Here is an 18,915-nt window from a genome sequence, read left to right as displayed (position 1 = left end):
GCCGCATCCTCGCCAGCATCTGTCATTTCCTGACTTGTTGATTTTAGCCATTCTGACTGGTGTGAGGTGATATCTCATTGTGGTTTTGATTTGTATTTCCCTGATGCCGAGTGATATGGAGCACTTTTTCATGTGTCTGTTGGCCATCTGGATGTCTTCTTTGCAGAAATGTCTGTTCATGTCCTCTGCCCATTTCTTGACCCTGAACGCGCCTGATCTTGTCTGTCTTTGACTTTTGATGGTTGGTTTATAATGTATCTCTGGATACTCTTTGGACTAGTCTCTCGTGGGGTCTTTTGAGCTTTCAGAATCTAAATGTAGATATCCTTCCCAGTATTTGGCAAATTTTCAGCCATTATTTTAAAAATAATCTTTATTCTCCTCTCTTTCTCTTTCTCTTCTCCTTCTGGAACATACATAATGCATACATTCATTTTTTGTCATTGGTGTCATATAGGTTCCATATGCTTTCTTCACTAGTTTTTATTCTTTTTTCTTTTGTTTCTCCAACTTTCCAATTTCAAGTGACTTATTTTTAAGATTGCTGACTTTTTTCTTCGTAATGATCCAGTCTGCTGTTGAAGCTTTCCATTGACTTTTTCATTTCTATAATGTATTCTTTAGCTCCAGTATTTCTGTTTCACTTTTTTAATGGTTTTTATTTCTTTGTTAAACTTATGTTTTTCATGCTTTGCTTTCTTGATTCCATTTAGTCATCTATTTGTGTACCCTTGCATCCTTTTGAACTTCTTTAAAATGATTACTTTGAATTCTTTGTCAAGAAAATCTTACATCTCCATTTCTTTGGGATCAGTTGCTAGAGCTTTATGAGTTCTCTTCAGATGATATTATGTTTGCCTGAATCTTTGTGATCTATGTACTACTGCATTGGTGTCTGTGCATTTCAAGGAGCAGACATCTTTTCCAGGTTTTACAGATTGATTTTGTTGAGTAAAAGCCTCCTGTTGTATCCCTTGGGCTGGCGTGATTGCTTCCAGGATTACAGTTGAGTGAGACTAGGACCAGGTTATGTAGCTATCATCTGGTCTATAGTAGGATTGCAGTTTACTGGTCTGTGAATAGGGATTTGGGTAAATGTGGATTCTGCATAGTACCTGGGAACTGAGACAGGACTGTCTCTGTGACCTTGGTCAAGTGGACTGGCACTGTAACAAGGGTCTACCAGAGCATCTGAGTCAGATGGCTGGCTTGTTTCTAGGTGCATGAATGGGTGTATCTTTTATTGGGTCCTTGGCTTCTGTTGAGTCATTGAGCAAGGTGCCTCTGGGTGCATGGACTAACATGTTTCCTGGAAATTCTGTGGGCAGGAAGATTGTCTAGAACTGCACTTGGGAAGGAAGGAATAGAATGAAGTTTCACAGCCACTTCAGGATCTGTGTTTGGACCAAGATCTGCAGGTCTGCCTCCAAGGATATGGATAGATGTGTCTTCCAGTAGGTTACTAGGCAGATGTTGTTGTTGGTGGTAGCAAAGCCAAATGGGGCTGTTCCCAAGCAACAGGAGATATGGATGTTTATGGGTCTAGCCAGGACTATGGTCAATAAGCTCATCATCTAGGCATGGGCCTGCTTTCTCAAAACAAATCTTTGGTCTTTGACAGCACCAATGTTTTGCAAGATCCTCCATGGATTTTAAAGTTCTGACAAAGGTACTTTTTTCATGGCCTGCTACCAAATTATTGTTGCTGTGGGGAGATATTACTGGGACACCTCCCATTTCACCATCTTCCTGATGCAATTCCCTGAAAATTCTTTCTGGCCACCAATTCAAAAATTACTTTAACATTTTAAATAGGGAAATTTTAATCCATTTATATTTATTAGATAAGATATGTTTAATTTTACTCTTTTCATCTTTTTATATGATTTTAAATGTTAGACATTTTAGCTTATCCTTGTTAACTTTATTATTTTTCTCCAATTATTTGAAAGCTATATGTTTTGTTTTCTAAACATTGATTCAGCCTACATTAAAATATTTAAATCTAAATTATTTTATCATTTTTAAGATCAAATAAACATTAGCTTCTTCTTATGTAGGATAAGACATTTGTCACATTTTTTATTTTTCTTCTTCTTAATTCATATGTTTGTTTTAGAAAATTGAAATTTATAAAGATCATTATTATTCATTATTTAATGTCTTTAAACTCTTATAATAAACACAATAATAATATAAATTACTAGATTTTACTCAAAATTAGTATAGATTTTCTTGCTTGCAACTATTTCCTTAATATTCTACCTTCTCATTTAACTTTTTAGTTTAATTCATTTTCCAGTTGATCAGAGTACTTTCTTGACTATTTTTTTCATATTTATTTATCTCTTTTATTAAACTATAATGTATTATTTGTTTTAAGGGTACAGGTCTGTGATTCATCAGTCTTACACAATTCACAGCACCACTATAGTATATATCCTCCCCAATGTCCATCACCTAGCCACCCCATCCTTTCCACTCCCCTCCCCTCCAGCAACCCTCAGTTTGTTTCCTGAGATTAAGAGTCTCTTAAGGGTTGTCTCCCTTTCTGGTTTCATCTTGTTTCATTTTCCCCTCTCTTCCCCTATGATCCTCTGTTTTGTTTCTCAAGTTCTTCCTATCAGTGAGATCACATGATAATTGTCTTTCTCTGATAGACTTGTTTCGCTTAGCATAGTACCGTCTAGTTCCATCCACATCATTGCAAATAAATGCTGTCTAATTTACTGTAGTTTTTTTACGTTATAAAGTGTGTGAGTATGTCATTCTATTGCTCTACTAACTGAATAATTATTTGGCTGTATGTATAGTTTTGGGTCCCAATACTTCCATTCTCCAACGGTCCATAGATTTTGCTGCATTATCTTATGGCATTTCTTTTTGAAGATAAATAAAATGATAACCTGATAACTTTGTTGTCATTGTTGTTGTTGAAAACTGATACTTGCCTTCTTTGGTGCTTATAGAACATTTTCTTTATTGTTAACTTCATGCTGTGAAGGTTAGTCTTATGCTCATCTTTCTGTGAATTTTTCTTACTAAGTTGAGTTTTTATTTTATACATTCTTCAGTTCAGGGTTTTTTTTTTTTTTTTTAAGATTTTTATTTATTCATTTGACAGAGATCACAAGTAGGCAGAGAGGCAGGCAGAGAGAGAGGAGGAAGCAGGTTCCCCGTTGAGTAGGCGCCCCAAGGATATTTTTTTATTATACCTTTAATTATACTTTTACCTATATTATGTTTTCTTTATCTGGGATTTCTATTAAAACTGTATCAGATTAGGCGCCTGGGTGGCTTAGTCAGTTAAGCGACTACCTTCAGCTCAGGTCATGATCCCAGGGTCCCAGAATTGAATCCTGCATCAGGCTCCCAGCTCTGCAGGGAGTCTGCTTCTCCCTCTGACCTTCTACCCTCTCATGTTCTCCCTTACTTGCTTTTTCTCGCAAATAATAAATAAATAAATAAATTCTTAAAAATTTGTATCAAATTTATTAGGACTATTTTTCCTGTTTTTATTCATTTTCTTCTTTAGAATTCATTCTAAAGAATTCATTCTCATGTGTTAAGAAGTTTAGCTTCTAATTTACTATATTTTGTGGCTTACTACACTTCATGGTTTACTGCTCAAATTATATGTAAATCAGTAATTATGATTTATTTTGTAATTTGAAGGCAGTGCTTGTGATTTTCAAATAATACCATTTTTATAGATTTAATATCCTTTTAAATCTGATTAAAATATAAATTAAGCATCTTTCCTAAATGATTTCTCTCTTTTTTGATGAATGTCTGTTTCATAGGGTACTATTGTCTATAAGTCCTTAGATTAATCTCCATTGTTCACACTGTTAAATTCTTTCGTTGCTATTTGTTCTCTTTGATTATTCTTAGAGAATAGATTTTCATATATACATGATCAAATGAACACTGGAATTATGCTGTTTAAGCCCATGTAAATCTCTTTTCATATACTCCAGTCTCAACTAAAGGAAACATTGAAATGTTTCTTATTGTGATTTTGCCATTTTTATGTGTTTAATAAAGGTAAAACTACAGAGGCATGTTGCAGCAATTCTTTTGTGCCTGAGAGGACTAACTAGTATTCTCCCTTTTTTCCCCCTTCACCTCTATTCTTCTTCCTTTCCAATGTATTATCCTTCCCTTTTCTTCTTTTCTCACTGTTTTCCTTTTGACTTATTTTTCCTACTTATGTTGCTAAGGAAAAAGTCATTCAAGGGCAATGAGATATGTTTGCCCTCATTTTCTATGCCAAATCAAAATTTACCTGGAAAGAAAAACAATTATGAGAAACTAGAATGTTTTTATTCATTTTAATTTATTCATATCCAAAAACAGTATCATTATAACAATGAGATGAAAAGTCTATAAGTACCTCATTGTAAAAATGAGATGAAAAGTCCATACCAAAAGAGGTCTCTTTGTGATACCTCTATAAACTGGCATTTGCTTCCATGAATTCCCTCATTTATGAATTTACCCAATAACTGGCACCATTGTGATTGGTACACTTCTATATTAAGAATACTTTTGGGGGGGCCTGGGTGGCTCAGTGGGTTAAGCCTCTGCCTTTGGCTCAGGTCATGATCCCAGGGTCCTGGGATCGAGCCCCGCATTGGGCTCTCTGCTCATCAGGGAGCCTGCTTCCCCCTCTCTCTTGCCGCCTGCCTCTCTGCCTGCTTGTGATCTCTGTCTGTCCAATAAATAAATAAAATCTTAAAAAAAAAAAGATTACTCAATGTGGTGACATATGGTCACAACATGCTAATACGATCAAGATGCAGAAAAACTGCTTCCCTACAAATTCCTTTGTTCAACCCCTACCACTCATTATGGGGTTCTATGAAGGGTAAGTCATACTTCTGCTTGTATTTTTGGATGGTTTTTCTTACCTGGTGTGAACAGAAAATTGTTTGGTATTTTCTTTAACCTGATGTGTCATACACTCTTTCACTGAAAGTCCTTGAACTTTCTAGGATGTGGTTGTACACATACCTAAAATTTCACAAATATAGATTCTTCATCATTTTAATATTTAACTATTTTAATGGGAAACTGATAGTTAAGTGTATGGATTTAAAATATAGATATCCATTAAATAAGTAAATTCTAATTCCCTTTTTTCATTCTGAATTTTGTTTTTCAATTCATTTCTCGATCACGTTATATGAATGAAACTGTAACGTTTGTGGGAGATGGTATGGGAGGAGAGGACCTATATCACAGACAGAAACTATTCTATTTCACAATAGCTGATTTTTGAAAAGTATTATGTTTTCCATATATTCTTGTGTTAATAAACCTTGATGAGTCAGCTGTTATTTTTAGTACGTGTCCTAAAGTTTTCATCTTGGAATGATAAACTTCTTCTGATCTGGCCTTATTTTAGAAAACTTCATTTTCTGACATTTTACTCAAAGCTCCAATCACACTGAAATGATCAGTTTCCTGACTATGCCATACATTTTGTACCTTTGCATGTTATATAGGTATTTCTTTCTAAAAAGTCTTTTGTTATTTTTTCTGCCTTGAAAAATGTTTGTCATGTCAAAGCTGAAATGTCATTAATTTAATGGCATCATAAGATGCCATTCATGTTCTCCAACTAAAGGCAATCACTTCTTCCTTTGGACTCAAAAGTTCATTGGTCACCAATGAACTATGAAAGCACTTGTGTTGAATCATAATATATGTAATTTAATTTATGAAATTCTCAGGTACACTCATATTTACATCATTTGTTTCCCTTATGGCCACTGGCATCATAGTATGTGCCCCCAAAATATGGCTGAATGAATAAAACAATTGAAGAATATATGGCTATTTCATAGTCAAATTAATTTTAAAAATTATGTCTATAATTTCACTGTAAGATATAATTAAAAACACTTATAACATTCACATATCATTTTGTATAACAGAGGTTAAACAAAATGAATATTCATTATAGTGTTATTACTACTTTGCTCAATTAAAAAAAAAAAGTTGCCCATTTGTTTCTGTTTATATAGGCCATATATAGGCCCTCAGGAACCAATTATAGAAAATAATGCTTTAAAGTGGCTGAACCAAGAAGTTTTAGTATAACAAAGGACTTTCATCTTACCAATCCATCTCCACATTTTGTTCCAGGAGCAACCAGGCCCAAATCTTTAGAATTTTGGTATAAAATAAAAGTTTTGCACTCAGTGGTGACATTCAGCTTTGAAGTCTTCTTAAGGTGGTTAATCTTTTCTTTACCAGGCAGAGGTAAATGCTGCCCTCTGCTGCAGTGTATCTTTCCACACTTGATATTTCTGAAGGAAAGGGAGAATATTCTCAGGTTTGCGACCAGGAAATAGAACTTTATAGAGATGAGACTGTCAGTGAAGTGGCCTGGTCACTTTTCCCTAGACCCGGGTTTATCAATGGGCTGCAGAAGCACCAAGTGAGGCAGGGTGAAAGGTTAGACAAAGTCCTGACTCTGGGACATGTAAAAGGATTGTATTTCTTTATAGTTTTGTGATTCCCACAAGTCAATATTAGCTCAGATTTACAGGAGAATATTTCTTATTAGTAATTTCAATTCATCTAACTTTCATCAAGATGTTAAGATTTCTTTCTCATTCCTTCTTGCACAGAAAACATCAGTTAGTTCTCATAAAAAAACAGTGAGTTTGATATTATTATAATACCCATTTTACAGATTGGGCAACAACTGGAAGTAAGAGGAAGTTAACTGACTGCCCAGTTTCACCTAGAGTATTTAGGAACAAAATTGAACTTGACCAAGTTTTCTGTTTGTTGTTTTTAGTCCAAATCCTGTTTGTGGCACAGGGAAAAAAAAAAAAAAAAAAAAAAGCTTTCTGAGTATAACAAATCTGGAAGAATGACACAGCTAATACTTTCTAAAATCAGATCTAATTTCCACTTCTCCCTTCCAATTTCAACTTCTACTTTTCTTTCTTTTTATGGCATCACTTATTTCCTTCTCTCTGTTCTTTTCTTTCTTTCCACTCTATTTTCCTCCTCCTATCTGCTCTTTCCTATTTTTTGTAGCTTCTCTTCCTCCCTTTCTTTCCTAAGAATTTTAACTCTTTCCCATTTTTCTTCCTTATATCTCACGGCCTTCAACTCATAAATGTGCCGGTTACACAATCAGGAATGTGTGCTTGCTTCCTTATTCCCCCTTCTCCTAACCTCCTCAGTAAAAAGAGGTTAGCAGCTGTCAGAACAAGAGAGTTCTGATTTTGCAAAAACACTCTTAGAAGGCACTTACTTTTCTTTACATGGTACTTACTTCTCTTCACAGGGAATTAATCTGTTTTCCTTGTTTTTGCAGTATCCAAATCTATTTCCTTTTTTATTCATCTCATAGCAGAGATCAGAACTGTCTTTCACCTCTAGGATCCAAAATGGAATGATTGAAGTAAAATAATAAAAACTTGAATGTTATAAATCATAACATTTCTTATTTTTCTAATTGAAATTTTATTTTCATGTGGTGGTAAGGCAGAATGAGATAAGTAAATCACTTTAAACTTATCCTATTGTATCAGAAAGATATTTTACAGAAGCATATGGATATAAAAATGGAATAAACATACTTTAACCCACATATTGAGCTAGTTAATTAATATTAGAGGTAATAGCAACCAATATTAAAGGTAATATCTGGAGTGATTATAGGTAAAATATGGGAAGAATGTCACAAATGACATTATCTTCAATCTTGCCCCCAAATTGTTACAGGATAATAACAGAAATTATAGCTATTATGTTTATCAGCCATTCACTGTAATTGTCTCTCACCATTATCAAAAAATTGAGAGCACTGATCATCCCGGGTGGGACATTTCCCCATGAAGCAGTAGCCTTTTGCATTCCTGCAAGGAAATCCATTTACTTGGAATTTGTCGTTAGGACATGCAGAAGAGTAGCCAGTACATACTTCAGGAAAATCACATTCATCTTTTGCCGGTCTGCATATGGACCCTGATTTTTTCATCTGTTGAAGAAAAGTAAAAAGACTGATAAATCTTGAGCATATTTAGGTAGGTTAAGTTTCAGTAAGTAGGAGGAATTTTGACCCATTTAATTTATCTTAAAAAAAAAAAAAAAAGGATTTAAGGTTGGATCATGAGTTTCTAATCCATTCCACTGAGAATTATAATCATTTGTAAATGTGTTGACTTTTATGTAATTTTAGGAATGACACGACAGTGTTTTTGAAAATCTGTATTAGAACAGCATTGGGCAGAGCAGAAAGGACATAAAATGGAGAAATGAGCAAGAGTTCTGTTTATCTTGGAGATGGTACATACCATCTCCAGCACACTCATATAACTGGGAATCCCTCTCTATTTATAACGAGGAATCTCCACTCCCAAGAAATCACATCTCTCCGAATGAACTGGAAAAATACCCTGACTCATTGCTGGAGGAAAGTGCATGGAAATGCTTTCTTATTCAGCCACTCGATATGCATTTAACTGTAACGAGTCCTAGAAAGATTTGAAAATGAATAAGATATACTTCCTTTCCTTTGTGAGTTGAAAGAAAGATCTGTTCAGATCTTTGGACAGAGTCATTTGGATTTCCGATCGCCTTTCCTAGGAATATATCTCCAGTACTAGTCACTCTCACTCTCCAATGCCAGTAAAATCTTTCCCCTTCTAGTTTACTATTGTTGGAATGCCACACATGAGCTGAGGTTAAATAGGTTGGCAGTGATTTACAAAGCAACAAGAATAATGTTTATCATATAACTCTACTCCTAAAAGACCAAGTGATACCTGCTTCTCTACTTCCCAGGCCACAGCATGGCCCAGTCAGAAGTCAGAACAACTCAGAAGTGGATTTACTAGGGACAAGGAAGCCTAACCCTAACCTGGGATTAGTAGTGTAGCGTCATTCGGTGGACAGCCAATTCTGTCCCCCTGTGTATACTTAATAAACTGAAAATGGAGAACCCAGTCCTGGCACAGGTCCTTACCTGACAAGCTTCACAGCATTCTCCTTCTGCACAACTAAATCCTGGCTTCAACATGCATTTGTTTGCATCACAGCAAGGATTGGTGCACTCCTGGCAATAATCAAAAATTAAAGATCAGAAACTGTTTGTAGTGAAGGTCTTGTTTAATAAGTTATAGTTCTGTATAATTTATAATTTGTCTTTCAGCATTAAATCCAAATGCATGATCCTAGGTTATGACATGTATATGAAGACTACTGCTTGTAAGTGGTCTTTGGGACATTTATTTATTTATTTATTTATTAAATATTTATTTATTTATTTGAGAAAGAGAGAGAGAAAGCATGTGTGCCTGTGAGCAGGGAGAGGGGCCGAGGGAGAGGGAGACAATCTCAAGCATACTTGTTGCTGAGTATGGAACCCAATGTGGGACTCTGTCCCAGGACCCTGAGATCATGATCTGAGTCGAAATCAAGAGTTGGAGGCTTAACTGACTGAGGTACCCAGATACCCTTATTTTGTTTTCTTCCCAGTTGGCTGTTCAGTACACCACACTAATGAATTTTCATCAGCAGCATACAAAGTCTGACATTTCTGACCTTCCATTTTTCTTGATAACTTCCATTCTTTGGAAGGGCCCTGCTACTTCTCTATAGTAAAGGTTTAATAGAGATAATAGAACTTCTGAAGACCTAATTTTACATTTTCCTCAAGAATCTGAGTATTTCAGGTTGAACTTTGTTGTTGTTTTTAATACATCATTAAATAGTAAGAGCAGGATAATTTAGCATAATGGGCCCTATATGCTTAAACAAAACTAAAATTGCAAAGGAAACTGTCTGCAAATTATAACATAAGGTACCTCGTGTATTAGAATGAAACTATAGAAACATTCTCTAAAGAATGTGCATAAGCTAAAAAAATCAATTTCCAAAGATAAGAGCCTCTTTGCATTCAATATGAGACATTTGAAAACGAGGTGTTGCAACCTCATTACATGTCACTGTTCCCACATCAATCATGTAATCTCTGATTCACTTACTATTAGATTTGTTTTGAATTTTGTAGTGTCTACAGTGTATGTGTAGTGTCTACACATACTACATATGTGGTTTTCTGACCAGCAGTATCAACATATCCTTTCAGGTTGCTGGTAATAAAGGATCTCAGCCTCACTTCAGGCCTACAGAATCAGAATTCATATTTTAACATCCCCTGGTGATGTATATACGCATGAAAATTTGAGAAGTGATTGTCTAAGACTCATACCTGTAGGATAAGCTCTTAACAGAAATAGCTTCGATGTTGGAGGAAAGCAGATTAAGAATTACTCTAAAATTTTTCTTAAAGGCATATTCTAAATGTTCCAGAGACCATAGCTCCAATAAATATGTAGAAGGTTAGAATGGTTCATGCTCAATTAAGACAAGAGTTTTCTAGTAACATGAACTGTCCAGCTGGAGATATAGACCAACCTCATAAGGCACTGAGTAAGCTCGATTAACTGTGGAGAACAAATTCCTACTGTGCATGAGATCAGACTTAAGGACACCTAAGGGTCTTTCTTACAAGAAGGGCTGATTACTATATAAAACAGGCAAATGCGATACAGGGGGTCTCCAGCAAGATCATTATACACAATTCATGACTTGGTAAGATGTCTTGCACTGAGGCTACACCAATGACCTGCTTTGAAATGAGACAAAAAACGCATTATTTAAAACTTTACAAGGAATATCTTGGTTGATGAATGGTCACCACCCTGCCTAGGCTCTAGCTGAGCAGAAACTTTGTAGTTTAAAGACATTATTTGCAAATACCTGAACAGGGCCACAATCGCACTCTTCTCCTTCATCCAACTTCTTGTTTCCACAATGTGGGTGATTATTTGATTTATCAGAAAATGGAATGTTGAACATGCATGTTGGATTATAATCCTTCAGGTGTCGAAGGTACTGAATCCTGTTGCATTTACTGAATTTTAGTGCAGGAATGCTAGAGTTTAAATGAATTAAAAATAAAGACTAATTTTATCAGGGCAGAGTGGTGGAACAGCTATGAAATTTTAATGAAGGATTCAGAAAGAATAAATAAAAATGATGAACTCTAAAAGTCCGTTTACTTCTCCTACTTTGCTTTACTGCTATAGGAGAGTAGCAAGTGGGCTTTTATTATAGAAAATGTTTTATTGAAACAGCCAACACACAATTCACTAGTATCCTAGTGAACTACAACTATATATCGTCCAGAAAGTCCTTCCTGAAGCCCACAGTTTAGACTGAATGTGTTTGCTGCTCCTAGATCACTTTCTGTTTGTTCCTCTTGACATAATCTATATATTTGTTTATCATTTATGCAAGATTACAAGCTTCTCAATGCAGGGACTGCATTTTTTTTTAATAAGCACTAATTAACACAGGGCCTGGCACAAAGTCATTCTCTATAAACATTGTTGAAACAAATGATTTATTTAGTAATACCGTACACATCCTAAAAATGTACTATCCTTCTGAAAAGTGCAAATACTTAAAAAGACTGAAATTTACCTTCCTTCTGTCTTTCTTTTGTTTTGACTCCCTTGCCATTATTGGTACCTAATGGACACAGATGGACTTTTAGAGGCTTAAAAACATTACTTTGGAATGATGGGCCCTGAAAAATAATACTAATTGTATAGCTGATGATATAAAATTAGGTATCAGTCATTAGTTATTACTTTATGGCAGGCACTGTACTTGGGTGCTTTCACTATTTTACCTCATTTAATCAATATATAGAAGTGCTGATCATCATCATAAACACTTTTCTTATATGAAATACATGATGTGCTCTCTGTGAAGGACCTCAAAAAAATGTGTAAAGTTTAGGAGCTGGCTGTGGTAATTCACAGTATGATGGGAGGATATAGGACATTCATTCATTCTACAATTATTTATACAGTACCTAGTACATGTCTGGGACTTTTCTAGACAGTGTGATAAAACAGTGTATAATGCAGACAAAACCTGACCTCATGAAGTTTATATTTTGTTGGAGGAATAGAATAATAAGCAAGCTAAGTAGGTAATGCACAGACTATATTAGGTAGTGATTAATACTAAGAATGGGGGAAAAAAACAAAGAAGAAAGGATTAGAGACAGGATTGAAAAATTCAATCAAGTGGCCTGGGAAGGCTTGGCTGAGAAAGACATCTGAGTAAAGATTTGGAATAAATTAGAGTTTATGGCAAAGATGATAAAACAAGGCACATAGAGTGTATTCTTCTCCTAGGCATCTTAGTATAATTTACTAATTAATTGTTGTATATTTTTGCAGTATGCTCAGATGGAATTTTAGAGTCACTAGGACCAATACTACCAACTGTTAAGATTTAGCCCCAAAGGGAAACAGCCTATCACGGCTGGTTTTGTAATAGACCTTATGGAATATATTAGAAATTGTTTACATAATATCTATATATCCCTACAATATGGCGTTCTAACTAAGAGTCACACACAAAATATTTAAATGTACTCTCTACATTGTTTGAACCCTACCTTCCACCACGATCCATCACACATCTCTCAAAATTACAGGTACATGGATAATCATCATGCTTCATCCCAAGGTTATGACCTAGCTGATGTGCAATTCTGCTTGCAACTACATTTAGGTCAGGCAAAAGATCCTGGGGCCAAAAAAAGATGTGTATTACAAATTTCTAGAAGTTAATGCACTTTAGCACACAGTGTTTTGAACTATTTGTTGAGACCTGGTTTCTAGCTTCGGTTAACTAGTACTTGTTTGAGACGCTGTGGCCTTTGTTACCTCCCTGTCCTGCCCTCAGTTCCTTTAATTATATAATGAGGTTGGAAAAATGACCTTTGAGTGTCTCTAACATTTTGATATTCTTTTTTGTTGCACAGTAATAATCATTGCTGGATTTCTATAAGCTCATTCATACAAATAGCTAAAAATCATAATTAAAAATTATAAACTAATGTCCTAATAAATAAACATTATTGATTTGTCTTTTATATGCCAGATATTCAAAGATGGTAAAAATAAAAAATGTGTGTGGTTCATATTTTCAGACTACAGTCTCACACTGCCCAACTGTATGTAATGTAATCATGAGGAGGAAGTTTCTACTATTAAGAAAACCAGAAGTTTGATGATTTGAAATCCAAGGCAGAGTTGGTTGTTCCCTCTGTCTGTAGTTATATTTCATGTTTTAGCCACTATAGTAAGTACAAAAAAATTAATTTTCAAAAAGGGGTGGGATACCAGATTACTTACTATAAAGGTAAAATTCCCCTAACTTGGTTATTTCATCTTACTCATTTGAAGTTTAAAATGTGTTCTGCATGGGTTGTAATGTCATAATTGGAGTGGCAATAGCCTATACTAGATTAGATAGACTCCACTATGCAGAATTTGTGTTAATAAAATACCATGATCAAGGCATAATCATAAAAGGAACAATGTAATGAATAGGTGATTTACAAGCTTTTAATTTCAAGGTCTTAATACGACTTAGATGAGACTACTTGGACAGCATCTACTAGAAGCTTAGTGATTTGGGAAAGATACCAGATAAAATAGATAAGTCAGCAGTTTGAACATCTTACTCTTACTGAAAATGAATCGCAAGGTTGTTTTGATACAATAATGATAATGATAATAATGATAGTGAACATATAGAGTATGCAAAAAACTTTTCTAATCTTTGTAAGTCAATTTGTATATGATTTTTAAAGCTCTGAACAGACTGGTTTACCTTCATTTTTCATCTATAGTTTTTATAAAACTGTTATTTTCCTATTTAATAAAGGAAACAACAATTTCATTGTAGTATATATTGGTGGGGATATATGGTAGAATTCATACATGATCTTTCCTTCTCTCTCTCTCTCTCTCTCATTCTTTCTTTCTTTCCTTCTTCCTATCTTTCTTTCTTTCTCTTTTTGTAGGCTTCACCTCCAGAGCAGAGCCCAACATGCAACTTGAACTCATGACCCTGAGATCAAGACCTGAACTGAGATAAAGAGTTGGATGCTGAACCAACTGAACCACCCAGGTGACCTTAGTCCCCTTCAATGGGACACACAATTTATAGAAATTAACTTCAAACTTTGTGATTAAGTTACATAACAAATAAAACCCAGCCTACCTTAACAACACTGGAGGAATAATAGGGCAGGCATATACCCTCTGAATAAGAAGTTCCTTGTGCATGTATGTAGAGCCATTTCCCACTATAAACAAGATGCAAATACACTCTTCAGTCTGAGGCAGTGGTTTAATTAACACAAAGATTGGATTGCAATGAATCCTCAAAATGCTAGTGCCTTTGCACATAAAAGTGCCTTTTTTTTCTTAGAGTTCTAGAATTGAAGATGATCTTAGTTGTTATTAAGCTTATGTAGTATATTAGAGGTATTGAAAAAGTCAGTACAATCTAAAGTTGAAATCATAAAAAATGTATTTTCAAAAAAATAATAAAATGTGAGTTCAATTTTACAGGGCTTATCATACACTTAGCTTTGGATAAAACCACTTAAAAGATCAAATAATTAAGTTAAAAAAATGTTTGGAGAGAAAAATACAACATAGTAAATAGACACATATAAGGATTAATTAGCTATAGTTAAAGTTTTTAAAATATTTTAATCAAACATAGAAACTCACAGAAGATTAGATAACAATAATCAAACGTTTAAAAGAGTTGTCATATGAATTATTCCTGGATTACCTAAAAAGATAGATGTAGATATGTATATTGAGGGAATCCAGATTTGATATGCTTTCAAGAACATTTAGAGTTAGACCACTTTAAAGAGTGATTAAGCTGAAAGACCACACTTGGAACATATATAACTAAGAAGATTCAATTATGAGAAAAGTGGTCAGGCTACATGACCCCTTTCAATTTTTAGCTTTTTTGATCAAAAAGGTATGTTCTATTTCTTTCTTTACTATTGAAATGTCCTACATTTTTAGTCTCAGTAATACTTGGAAGTATTTAGAACTCTGGTCTTCCTAGACTTGGTAGATCTTAGAAAAATACCACTTATGGAGATGAAGCATCAGAGCAAACACAATCTAGATTCTGTACTTGCTCATGGTTACTTAGAAACAAAAATCACAACATGAGAATGCCATATATATTATCACTTCTAGTGCTACATGAACATAGATGAGAAGACATTCAAGGAACTCAATACATAAGTCCCAAATATGATGTGCAATTAGATATTTAGGAGCACTTTTCTCATTTCCTTATTTGCAGACATGCTATTGCTGTGAGAAGCTATTGCTCAGAATAAGAGACGTTCATGAAAGTAAAAAGTTTTTTGCTTATAACCATGTGATATTTCTAGACTAATTTATTATTTCAAAACACAGGTCCAAGAAATAGGCAAAGAGGTTAATCTTGTGCACAATGAATGCTATGGTGATAGGTACACGTATCTCCCTGGAGATAAGTGCTGTGGACCATCTCAGTGATAAAAATCAGAAGTGATATTACTTTAGAGGTGTGATTCACTCTCATCAATCTGCCAGAGAGCTGGACTTGACTTCCAGCTGCAGGCTTTGGAAGGTTCACAGTTCTGAGTTCAAATTGGAAGTTAACATTTAGATAATGTTAAGACACACATTTGTAGGCCGTGTTTGCAGACCATAGGAGAAACACCACTATTACAGGAAGATGAAGTAGATAAGGTGGGTAACATTGTTATATATTAGCCATAAGGGCACCAGAAGAAATGCTCAAAAACTCCATTACTCCAAAGTTGTACAAATAGGATAACAGGACAATGGTTAACACAAAGTTAAGGTCAGTTCAGCTGCACAATTATTTATCATTTCCTAATAGGCTGAGTAGTGTGGTAGCTATTTTGAATTAGAAAAATGATCAAAATGGGCCCCCCTTTCTTAGGAATGACCTAATATTATAGATAACTTTACTAGGAATATTAAATCTGTGGCAGTTTAGTTATCCACCCTCATGAATAGTAGAGGAGATGCTCTTGAAGCACTATTCATTGGATAGGGACACTTTACTGAGGGAAAACTTCCAGAGAATAAGGTACTTTCCCAGTAATACAGGTTTTAGGGAATATTGGAATGGCACAGCATGGAAGAATTAAGGGTGTTAGTGCTAGATGCTGGTTAAGTAAATTGATTCTAAAAGTACATTCTCATCCAGTGACATTTCCAAACCTGACCTGAAATGTAAATGTATCATATGTTTACTTTCCAGTGTTAATCAATATTAGAAAGAAAGATTATTTAAAACTTGATTTGGAAATTTTATGTATAACTGAACATAACATTTTGTCACTCTGTACTATGCAAAATAAATTGTTTTAAAAAGTAGTTTGTTGCTGTTCATTTGTTTGTTTGTTTATTTATTTATTATCTATTTATAATTCACCTAAAGTATGCAGGAAAATAGAGCACTTACATACCTGAGTAATATAACATGATCAAATTTTTTCCTCTTTTTCAGGATTATTTCTTGCCAAGTTGAAAAACGTAATAAGGTATTTTCTATATTTGAATCTATGTCTATTTTATCTCCATTTGTCCACATTTCAAGGCCAACCAATGTCACATGAATGTCCAAGGTTTTATAAATCTGTTCAAAGGAGAAATAAACTTTCATAGACTCAAGCTACAGAAGGATCCTTCACCATTACTATATTCCTCTATAATTAAAAAAAATAGTAATTTTAACATGTGAGGTACATAAGCAAAAAATGCAGGTCTTATTTTACAAATGGTTATACTGAAACAGAATATAGTATAACTTGCCCAGAATACTGGGCAAATTGCCATAACCAACAAAAAATTTAACTTAAAAAATATTTGATTTTCTTTGAATATGATGAACCTTACAGACACTGGGCTCAAGATGTGTCTAGCATAAATAATTTAATAAAACTCATATTATAACTGACCAGAAGATGTGAATTTATTAGTAGTGGCACGCAGAGGGATGAATGTTCTTTCTCTCTATTTTAGTCATTAGTTGGTTCTATGGCAGATTAGAATGTTGATATTGGTTTTCAAAATCCAATAGCCTAGCTGCCATATTTTGTTTGATTTTTTAGGACTACTTTCCTGTCTCAATCTTTTTGGAGACAGCTCAAAACAGGCACAAATAGCTATAGCTCATAAACCTTCTTACTTCATTCCCATTTTGTAAACACTGAGTTAGTAGATACTTTTATGCCAGCACAAAAGAAGACAGAGTTGAAGCAAATATTATATGAAGATTTTGAGGCAAAAGATGTTATATAAATTTTATAATTCCTAACAGCAGTACAAAGTAGATTGAAAGAATGAATGAACTATGAACACTGAGTTAAGGTCAGAAATGATGAGGTCATTCACACAATAATAGTAGAGCATGCAATCCGTTATTAAGAAGTGTGCTATATCATGGCTGTAATAACATCGTGTTAATTTTCTACTTTTCTTAACCTGCATAATATGAATATATTGAATTTCATGTGTCAACATAATAACCCAACAAAGTCATTTCATAAACCCGAGAACTAGGCTTCCTTTAAAGAATCATGAAGTTAGACCTTTAGTTAAATCATGATTTCAAATCCATTCTGGAGCCTGTAATGTCCATTCCTTTTAACCCTGACCTTAGCATTTAATAGACCTTATATGTCAGGTACCACAGAACAATATATTTGTTTTAACCTGGTCTCCTTGGAGTCTCTACCATTCATGGGTGGGCTTTAGGTCCATAAAACCGGAGAAAGTACAAATGGAAACAATAGTTATCATTTATCATGCTATGAATGTGCTCTCTTCTAGTGAAAACATACCCTATAAGATAAAAACCATGCTGCATCTGTGGAATGCTTGGAAGGGTTTGTATATACTATTTGGGAGATTGTGAAGAGTTGGTTCACTCTTCACAGTAGAGAAAAAAACTGAACTTTCCGAGATGAAGGGGTAAAGATATTGTGAAAGTAAGTGAGAGAGAATGAAGTAAAATAATGAGTGTGGGCACTGTGGAGGATAAAGGATTGGCATGACTTCCCAATCTAAACTGAATATCTTTAGTAAAAGTTCAGTAATTTGCACCAATTTTGTATTTATGCTTACTTTGGTGATGGAAACCCAAAGAGAAAGACTGAGTCTTATATTTGTGTCAGTGTTAGGGTAGTGATAAAGACAATCACAAAATATAAGAAACAGGATAAAAGGAGCTTGGGCTGAGAGGCAGAGGAGCAGAGCAGATCACTCTCAGAGCAGAGCCATTACCAGGTATGAGCCCTTCCATGCTACACACAGGCAAGGGGATTAATTCACACACAAAGCCAGAGTAGCTCCTGGTCCTTTCTGATTGAAGGCAGAGTAGTCTAGGCAAGAGAACTGAGACATAGCCCCACCCATTGTGAGGAGAGTCTTCTGGTTCTATCTGACTAGAAGAGCTAATGACATTCCTGAAAGCTGTGTAAACCAATGGTGGCTTGAGCCAAGAGTTGAGCGGATAGAGCTGATTACTCTCAGAAAAAAGCCAATACAGGTATTCCTTAATTTTTAAGTTTGTGTTATGCCATTTGCTTTCACAAAAGGCCAACATTAGAATCCGTTTTCACTGAACAAAAGAAATCTGAAGAGGATTTTTGCTTTTATGAGAAAAGGCAAAAAGCAAAAGTGATGCTCAATGTTTGCTTTGTGGTGAGCCATTGTAGAGCCATTGCAGTGTCATCCCCAGTAGGTGACACTGTCCAGCACCAAGCCACTGTAGCTCTGAAGTGTGTCTGTGAGCATCAGTGCTTTATCTCAGTTTCTTTTGTGCATTTGTTAGGAAGATGTGTTCCAAGGTACCAGAAAAGCCTAAGAGAAGTTGTGTTGCTTTGTGTGTGTGTGTGTGTGTGTGTGTGTGTGTGTGTGTGTGTGTGGTTTTTTTGTTTGTTTGTTTTTT

At 34.8% G+C, this 18,915-nt stretch overlaps 1 protein-coding gene across 1 annotated transcript in view; it reads right to left on the bottom strand.

Annotated features, from left to right (window-relative positions):
• Nucleotides 1-18,915, bottom strand: part of ADAM7 (ADAM metallopeptidase domain 7) — an 85,566-nt gene that overhangs the window by 24,749 nt on the left and 41,902 nt on the right. The window contains exons 9-16 of the mRNA XM_059407909.1: nt 16,430-16,599; nt 14,128-14,212; nt 12,512-12,642; nt 10,795-10,969; nt 8,996-9,085; nt 7,813-8,008; nt 7,301-7,403; nt 6,128-6,317 (exon numbers count right to left, since the gene is read on the bottom strand). Coding sequence (XP_059263892.1) covers nt 6,128-6,317; nt 7,301-7,403; nt 7,813-8,008; nt 8,996-9,085; nt 10,795-10,969; nt 12,512-12,642; nt 14,128-14,212; nt 16,430-16,599 — 1,140 coding nt within the window. The remainder of the gene's footprint in view (nt 1-6,127; nt 6,318-7,300; nt 7,404-7,812; nt 8,009-8,995; nt 9,086-10,794; nt 10,970-12,511; nt 12,643-14,127; nt 14,213-16,429; nt 16,600-18,915) is intronic.

This window comes from Mustela nigripes, chromosome 1 (genome assembly GCF_022355385.1).
Source record: "Mustela nigripes isolate SB6536 chromosome 1, MUSNIG.SB6536, whole genome shotgun sequence".
Classification (NCBI taxonomy): domain Eukaryota; kingdom Metazoa; phylum Chordata; class Mammalia; order Carnivora; family Mustelidae; genus Mustela; species Mustela nigripes.
The sequence above is the reverse complement of the archived record's forward strand: the minus strand, read 5'-3'. Positions and strand labels throughout refer to the sequence as shown.